The sequence below is a fragment of the Phalaenopsis equestris genome, unplaced genomic scaffold (genome assembly GCF_001263595.1).
Source record: "Phalaenopsis equestris unplaced genomic scaffold, ASM126359v1 Scaffold000540, whole genome shotgun sequence".
Lineage (NCBI taxonomy): Eukaryota > Viridiplantae > Streptophyta > Magnoliopsida > Asparagales > Orchidaceae > Phalaenopsis > Phalaenopsis equestris.
The window spans coordinates 2,414,696-2,424,362 of NW_018164980.1; the positions used below are offsets into that span (position 1 = coordinate 2,414,696).

The 9,667-nt window shown below is 33.9% G+C and overlaps 1 protein-coding gene across 1 annotated transcript; it reads right to left on the bottom strand.

Annotated features, from left to right (window-relative positions):
• Positions 1–1,436: 1,436 nt before the first annotated feature.
• Positions 1,437–8,875, bottom strand: LOC110028996 (mitogen-activated protein kinase kinase kinase 1-like). The gene is made up of 9 exons (XM_020731092.1): positions 7,381–8,875; positions 6,433–6,517; positions 6,229–6,291; positions 5,339–5,496; positions 4,055–4,130; positions 3,908–3,967; positions 3,223–3,330; positions 2,170–2,367; positions 1,437–1,785 (listed from the first exon to the last, which is right to left on the bottom strand). The coding sequence occupies exons 1-8, from the start codon at positions 8,655–8,657 to the stop codon at positions 2,191–2,193; spliced, it is 2,004 nt and encodes a 667-aa protein (XP_020586751.1). The 5' UTR covers positions 8,658–8,875; the 3' UTR covers positions 1,437–1,785; positions 2,170–2,190.
• Between the last annotated feature and the right edge of the window lie 792 nt (positions 8,876–9,667).

Below are 9,667 nucleotides of genomic sequence, written 5' to 3' on the forward strand. Positions count from 1 at the left end.
TGTTTTCATATTATTTGTTTCAATTTTATTTATTTATTTATATTTTTATTAATGGCCTTTGTTATTTTTATGTTATGTGATCTCTGAATAGTCGGCTGGTTTTATGTATCCGAGTGAATATTATCATCTGATGAGATGACGCTTGCCACTATTTGAAAAAGCACTGCTAAATGACTCCAAATGAATGGATGCTCTCTCGTGCTGTGATGCAATTTAGGATCTATTTGGGGCCGCTGAAGCTTATTAAAAATCAACTGTGAAGTTGTTAAAAAACAATTTTGATATTCAAAAAGTGCAGTGGTTATTATATATATACTGAAATAGTCACTGCAGTTAGAAAGCTGTCTCCACACTTAGTTGGAATTGATGATAAAATGCAGATTTCAGCAATAACATTTTAAAAAAACTTACAAAACATAGTTTATCTAAACAGACAATTGCGGTGTGGTACAACACTGCTTCCTCAAAATGATCATTACTATGTAAAATTCATCCTAGAGCTACAATATGTAGAATCTTTTTTGAACTATTTGATTTTTTTTTTTATGAAAAAAAAATATATTTTTTTCTGGTCCTATAAGAAGTACCATCATTTTAATTTTATAAGGTAAAATACACCTTTTTCATGTAATTAAAAGTAAAGTTTTATGTGCAAGATATGTAATTACATAATCATTTAGTGTCATGTACGCAGAACTTCATATTTTAAGAGCACTTTAACCTATGGAGGATGACTGGGATAGGGTAAAAAAAATTGTTATATATATATATATACTATGCACCTAATATTTTTACTTGTGAAACAACCTTTATAAACTGCAGAACTGCTCACATAAAATAAGAGCTTCTATTTATTTTTTTTCATTTTGATCTTTAATGACAAATAGGTTAGACCGTAGAAATTAATGATTGCTGTTTAAAACATGCATTGAACTTGGATTTCAAAAAACTACAAACAATTTCACAAGCCTTTCATTAGAGACTTGCACTTGGAATCCTGGAGAGGCATATGCGTTATTCATTTTTTATACTTTCAATTTTAATTCAATGCAATATTTTAACTCTATTTAGTCCAATTATAAATATTAAACTATTAAGTTAATTCAGCTTAAATATGATTTTATTTAACAACCCATTTAAATTGAGAGCATTTACAGAGATATCAGAGTTCTATCCATAGCTTTAAAATTTTAATATTTATATTATGAACACTCAAATCTATCATCACATTAAAAAAATCATTATTATTAACTTCTAATATCAACAACAATGAATTATTTGTACCATTCAGCCAAATGATTTAAATCTAACAATTAATAGAATTTAAAAAAAAAACAAATTATCTATTTCAAGCAACTAAGGTGAGCCCTTAACATGACTCATTTATTGCAAAATGTTTCATATTTGGGAGGATTTACACAATCATAGCTGCATGAATAATCCAAAAAGAAAAAAAAAAGAAAAAAAAAGGAATCACCAATATTAGTGATTAATAATACTTAAAGCTCTAAGATTACTACAAATAACCTACAAATTTGCGTAGAAACAAATAGTTAATGGGAGAAAAAGAGAAAGCACAAGATATTATTACAATATACACTCACTAACCTCATTCAATACCATCCCAATACCATCTGCTATTTTTTATGCAGATCCCAATTCATATCGTTCAGCTTGATCGACTACTGGCTAAATCAGGCCACACGTATGAATGCTCCCCAAAGGTAAACGTTCCCACGTGTCTACTGGGTGAGATACGGTCCTCTCCCCGAATCAATAAATCCGCTGAAAAAATTGTTCAAAAAAAAGAAAAAAAAGAAAAAGAACAGCTTTTAATTCAGAATATTTTAGTAAAAATTAAATTTTGGGTGGCTGATATGTTAATACGTAAATGCCCCAATTTTTTTTCATTAATACCACCAGAATATTTCACCTCACATAAAAAATATCACTATTTTAACTTCTTAAAATTGAAAGTAAGGCAGCATGAGCATAAAAATGCCTCAGTTCTAACTTTTTTAAAGTGAACTACACTTCTTTCATGCACAAGTAAAAAATAAAGTTTAGGTGTTAGATATGTAAATACATAAAAATTCAGTTCCTATGCATGTCAATGATTATTATGCCGAAAAATATGATTGATTATTTGATAAAAGAAGCATTATTTACCTCATACCAAGGAGCTAATAATTAATAGGTTTCAAGTGGCCTCCTGGTGATAAAGGGGTGCTCTAACAGCTGAGCAGCAGTGGGTCTTGCATTTGGATCCACCTGCACGCACTTCCTGATAAAATCCTGCGCATCGCTTGATAGGTGATTGGGTATTGGGGGTTGATCGCCACGCCCAATTCTGTAGAACGCATGTTGCTGCAAAAGAGGAAAATCATTATTAGTAGGAAAGTCTGCACCAAATTATTAGAACATCATTTTCACCAACCAATTGTTCAGCATTTACATATCTAAAGCCTAAACTTTACTTTTTCCGTTTATACCACTCAAATCTTTCATTTCAAATTAAAAGAAAAAAAAAATCACTATTTTAGCTTTTAAGACGTGAAATACACCTTTCATGCATAGGTAATATGTAAAAGATTGAGGTATGTTTGTGATATACGTAAATACATAGAAATAAAGTGGTATGTAGGCAAATCTTCTCTTTTTTATGGGGCATTTACCTAGATACCATACACAATTCTTATGTATTTACATATCTAGCAACTAAAGTCTTATATTTACGTACATAACACAAAACCTTAAATATAACATACAAAAAAACTACTATCATTAACTTTTTTTAAATGACATACGCCTTTTTATACATGGTTTATGCCACCAAAGTGTTATAAACGTAAATAAAAAACTGAAGGGATATTTAAATACATGTAAATTTCCTTTTTCCTATTTGGAACATTCACATACATTCCACGTAATTCTAATCTACTTATATACCTAGCACCTAAACATTCATATTTACATGCATACGACTCAAATGTTTAACATCACATCAAAAATACCACCAACACTACTTTTTTAAAAGTGCAATATAGAGTGCTATAAATATAAGAGTGTCAAACATTTGGTTTTAGATAAGGAATAAAAAACAATTGTGTTGTATGTACGTAAATTTCACTTTTTATTTTTATTTCATATAAAAATCAAGAATTGATATAGCAAACAGAAATATGTTACAATTACTTGGACATCAAAGTTTGAATCACTCACCCACTCGACATTCGGATAAGGAATCTGACGAGTCAGCATCTCAAGAACTGTGCAGCCCAGGCTCCATATATCAGCTGCGCGCCCATATGTCTTCCTTGGATGGACAACCTACAGAGAGACAATGGAATAGCTTGATTAAATAACGCAGATTTGAAGTTTTAATTAATTATTGAGTTAAATCTTAGGAAAATTTATATACATACCACTCAATCCCTATGTATTTACATATCTAACACCTAAAGTTCAATATTTACATATATATACCACTTTACCTGTGCACAAAAAGGTGCATTTCACTTTTTGTAAAGTTAAAATGATAATATTTTTTATGTGAAATGAAAGATTTAGGTGGTATAAATGTAAAAGATAAAGTTTAGATATTAGATATGTTAATATATAAAAACTGGGTGATATGCATGTAAATGCCCCTAAATCCTATAAAGCTGATAGATTTCAGCATAAGCTGATCCAAAGCTGCTTCTGTTTTTCAAAATAGTTTGGCCTTCTTAAAATATGCAGTAAACAAAATAGAATGTTGAAGCATACAAAATTATTTAGCATATTTTAAAAAAATAGTATCCAGAATAAAATGAAATGGATTTTACAATTTAAATTAGCTAAAAATACAATTTTAACGTTCTATGGTATAATAAACATTATGAACGTATGCAATAGAGAGTCTGACCTCTGGGGCCATCCAGTACACACTTCCTTTGCAAGATTTCAGATCATTGAATTTCGAAATCTGAAATAGAAAATAGCAATGGAAGATAAAAAAAATTGTAATAAATAAACAAAATTCTTCTAAAACAAAATGTAAAGGAAATCATACCTCCTTCGCTAATCCAAAATCTGCAAGTTTGATAGAACCATTTGCATGAACCAATATATTGGCACATTTGATATCTCTGAAAGGAAAAAGTGGATTGGGTAATTAATTGTTGACAAAGACTGGCTTCCATAGGCCAAAAACAAAGACAACCCAAAAAATCGTGGCAGATTATCAAAACTGAACTTCAACCACAACAATATACTTTTGAAAGATAGTATTAAGAAAAGAGAAATTTACATACATTCCACATAATTCTTATGGATTTACATGCATCACCTAAAATTTGATATTTACATTTATAACACATGGGTGCTATAAACTAATGAATAAAAAGGTGCATTTAACTTTAAAAATAAATGTGATATTTTTTATGTGATGTTAAAGATTTGAGTGCTATGAATGTGAATATAAACTTTAGGTGTTAAATATGCGAATACATAAAAACTGTGTCGTTAGTATGTAAATGCCTCTAAAAAATGGAAAAAATTTCAGGAATTTTCAAGAGTGTATAGATCATGTAATGTTCTAATAAGAAAAGTTTAGCATCCATTTTGCATCTAATGTCTATCAAAAATTCATTTGGATTAGCCAGCCTAAGCAGTTCAACAAAAATTAGCAGATACTCCATTTTAATGGGATCACATAATCAAGATTCTTAATCAAACATCAGATTTAAAAACTATTAATAGTCCTAAGAACTAGATTTGAGCCACCCTACTCCCAAGTCTCGCATTGCCCCCTATTTTCGACTCTCCAAATTCCAACCTCCCTCACCTAGGCCAGCCACAAAGATAAGTACTTTCATGGCATTTTATAGAAACGGAGTAGGTGAAGATAGCCGGCAGATAATGGTGGTGCCTCCATGTAATAGAGACCGGGCAAAAAATAATGGACACATTGAGTTAATAGCACAGATGATGATGCAAATAGTTGTTATATTTTATATTGGCATAAAAATTAGAATTCTTCATGCTAATACATAAGTTCTATATGAAAATATGTATCTAGTAGAGATGGAGAAAACAAGACAAGAACAGAAATCTAAAGTTAGTCTTCAACTAGTTTGACTTAAAAACAAGAAACAAACAAGAGAATCATGCTTTGATAAAGTATGCCTCAATCTTTTCTCACAGATACCACAATTATAAGTTACATTACTCACTAAAAGTATAAAACATTATTAGCAACCATAATGCTCCAATATGTGGAATGAATTATCAAATTTAACAAGAAAGAAAAGGAAAATTCACAAGACTATATAAAATAGTAAAGCATTTTCTTCACCTGTGCACCACATCACGTTCATGAAGATAATTCAAGCCATTGAGAATTTGTCTTGTATACGATGAGACTTGGGTATCGCGCAAATGATACTTTTGATAAAGAGATGCTATTGAACCTTGTGTTACAAGCTCAAGGAAGATGTAAAGCTTTGATTCTTCCTGCAAAAGGAAAATTTACCGTATAAATTCATTAATTAGAAACAAAATTATAAACAAGCACTCGTGGTTATTAAAAAAAAAAAGACACTTTTATATGCAGCAGCTGAAGTTGTGGATGCAAAAGAATGTAGATGAAAGAAAATCAGGGAAGGAAAAATAAGCTATCACTGCAATAAATAAGTTATCACTCAAATTCATACAATATAGCCATTTTATAGAATTCGCACAAAGTTTCTAGGATCATGTTTCATTCATGTAATATTCAAGGGCCACTTTCCACAAAAAATATCTATTTCTCCCAGTTAACTCAGAGAAAGGTCAGACTTTTATGAGCAATTCCTTGAAAAGACAGTTACATATCAGCTTCAATAGATAAGAAGACGAATTTCAAGTGATCTGAATATCTTTTTGCTCATCTCTAGAAAAGACTGGGAAACAATCTGGCAGAGAAATAATATTACAGTAACAAGATGAGAAAATATCTCATCCATAATGAATATCCAATTAAAAAAAATACAAAAAAGGACAAAACTATCCATCAAACAGTGGAAAGACTAAGCTGACATTGTTCTCAACCAAAAAATAACAAATAAGCACAAATGGGAGCATTAAAATTGAAATCCCCAACAAACTCCATCATAGAAGCAGAAACAAAATGAACGCTTAAAGACGGGAATAAAAATAGATGAAGAGCAAGGTGTTAAGAAAATATAAATAGCCATGTAAAGATACCTTATCAGTTCCATAATACTGGACAATGTTTTCATGCTCAAACTGGCTCAAAAGTGCAATTTCCTAAGAAGAAACATTTAAGAAAAAAAAGTGAGAAGAAAGCACGAGTTTTGATCTGAAGAGGCAGGTGAAGTTCGTAGCTTTCAAGCTAGTAAAGGTGAAACGGTAAAGAAGAATAAGGAAAAAAGTATGGAACTATCTCACTTGTTCGAGCTGAAGAATGCATTGTTGAGCATTGCTTCCTTTATCCAGCAAAGACACCTCTTTAACAGCAATAAATGTACCATCACTGCATATATAAACACATTATGTAAGTTCAAAGGAAAACAAAAGCTAATTCTTTCGAGTAAAATAATATTTATTAGAGAAGTTCTGAAAAGCGCCAAGGATAGGCCTTAAGTAGGAGGCCAATAAAGATCCTAGTAGGTTAAAAAAATAAATAAATAAATATCATTTTAACACAGATGCATGATAGCTAAGAGAACGAATATGACTTACTATATATAACCTAGATGATGCATAAAAAAAAAGTTGGTATATATAAAATTAACAATTTTACACGTTCGAAAGATCTATCAATCCATTGTAAATGGAAAAGATCTGACTAAAAGTAAGAACAGCATATTAAAATGGCAAGAAATTTTACATATCTTACTGTGGATTAAATTCAAAAAAAAAAACAAGTGTGGAGAAAACTACTCTATTCAGCTTATTGGACTTCTCACTTGCCTGGATAATAAAAAAATAAAAACTCTATTCAAAACTATCATCCACATGCACGGCTGTACCATCACTTACAACACGAAAAGAGCAAAGTATCTATCAGTCACCAATAAAGAAAACTCACAAATTACTAACTAAGATTTAGCAGTTGAAATTCTAGCGATGCACCAGCAAAAGTCTACTTTCTCTGGCAAATATCATGTAGAGAAACATGACAACAAAAAAAATCATTTTTACTACTTCAGTTCAAGTATTTGCCCTCTTAAGAAATTTGAAATTTGCAGTCTAAAAACAAGCATCTTAACTTGTTCTGAATGCCTATATTCATTTTTTTTTCAATATAAATATGGAATGTCCTGCTTGAAGTTTAACAAACAGCCCCTTCAAATAAAATCTGAAGAAAGAGCAAAACTATGAAAACCAACTTACTCGCTGATCCCTTCATACACGGTTCCAAAAGAACCACTACCCAGAAGATGGCCGCGCATCCAAGATCTAATTTTTTTCTTGAACCGCCCATTTGGTGAGATGACAAATTCAGTTGTAGTGCTTGAGGAATCATCATCAATAGACGTTGAGAAAGACCCAGTACCGTCCGATGTTTCACCTTCCATCACAGTACTCTCCAAAGCTTCACCAGCTTCTCCACTTCCAACACTTTCATCATCCTCCTCATCTTCCTGCACATCTAAGCCGAACGATCTCCTCCTATCGCTAATCTCGTTCTCATCGGACGGGGCAAAAGATTTCACTATGTCCCAAGTCGAACTTGCTCTGTCGTGAACAGGAAGTGCCATCGAAGGCGGCGGGGGAAGAAGCGACCTTACAGGAGAAGTGGATAGAACCGAGACTAGAGGCGGGGGAGTGAGAACCGGGGGTCGAGTACCCTTAATTCCTACATCGACGCGACCACTTCTGCCTACAGTCGACCGCTGGATCCCCGCTACTTCCTCATCTCTAATCCTATTTTCTTCCAGGAGCACATCTATCTCAACCGCGTGTCTATCCTCAATTTCCTCTTTAATCACCACCGCAACAGGAAGTGTTGTTGAAATCGTGGGCAAACGAACCGAGATAGCTGGCGCAGAAGAAGGAACTGACACTGCAGGAGTAGGAGCGGGAAGAACTGGCAAGCGATTTCCCGTAATTCCCCCATCTCCGCAGCTATTTATCCGTACCGACGACCACAAATCCTCCGCAGATCCCTCATCTCCAACACTAATTTCCTCAAGGACCACCGCTTCCTCCACCCCAGGTGGTCTAACTCCAGCATCCTCGCCAAGCAGAGCCGCCTCACCGTTAGCCTCCTCCGCGAGATCGGCTGTTACACATGGATCCTCCGACTCTAGAAATCGGGAGCGAGGGAGAACATCAGACGATGATCGAAACTTGAGAGATGCCTCCCACGCTGCAATGGGGATGGCGAAGTCCTCAGGACCGGATAATCCAAGGCTCTGGTAGAGATGCTCGACCTCTCCCTCTATGCTTCCTCCGATGCGGAAGCTACTCTGACTCGAATAACCCACCGGCGAGAAATCAAGTGAGCGCGACGTCTGCAACGAAGTCGACTCGTCCGACGACGTACAGGAGGCCTCGTAATCGATATTCTTCGCAGCGTTCCGCCTCTCCAACCTCGGTCTCCGCGCCTCCGCCTTCTTCCCCTCACGCCGGTGGTTGCTCTTCTTCTTGTTAACGAAGGAGAACATTGGAGAGCATATACTCCATTACAGGGGAGGGCAGGTCTAGGGTTTCGAGATGAGAGATAGAAATCGAGGGTTTCTTGTCTACTTCTTCCTTTCTTCGGTCTGCTGGAATACGCGGTTGACTGTGAAAGCTGCTGATGGCGTACGCGGTAGAGAGTACAAAGGTAAATAGATTAGGATAGACTGCCAGGCGACACGAATTTTGTGGTCCGCTGTTCCATTTTTAACCCTCGATTTCACCCACATAGCGGACGCTGCGTCGTTTCAGAGTGGGTGAGCTTTGGGTGGCTTTTGAAGAAGGTGGCCCACCAAGGAGATTTTACGATTATGAATTGGGTATCGCCAAGGGATGATTAGATGCGGGTAGGTAAGCTTTACATGAAGAAATTGTAGGAACATATTCTTATATTATGAAATAGTGCATAATTTTTAATGGAAATTTTACCTCTACATACCACAAAATTTATGTATTTATATATATAACGACTTTAATTTAATATTTGTAAAAATAGGTATTAAAGACATGGAAATAAAAGAAAAAGAAAAGAATTAGGCCAGTAGGTTAGAATTTTTATTATATTTAATATTATTTGTAGGATGTTAAAATAATTAAAAAATAATTATTATATTTATTGATTCTATTTAGTTGATTCATTCATAAAATTTAGTCAGGTTTGTTGATCGATGCCTAATTGATGGGACATCCGACAGATCGTACTCCCGTGCTTCTAGCGTCCCTACCTGACTTTCGCCCTCGCTGGCCAACTATTTTTATTCGAACTCTCTTGCTTCCAGTATCGCCATTTTGGTTTCATGAGATCCTTCTTTTGGCAAGTGCTTTTGTTCAGAACCTTTGGAAGCTTAAAAATTTGACCCGTAGTAAATTTGATTGTGCAACCTAATATAAAAAGGTGCATTTATGCATTTTTATTTTAAAATATTATTAATAGTTATATTTTCTTGTGATATCAAAATTTCAAATGATATATATATATATATCTAAGATTTAGCAG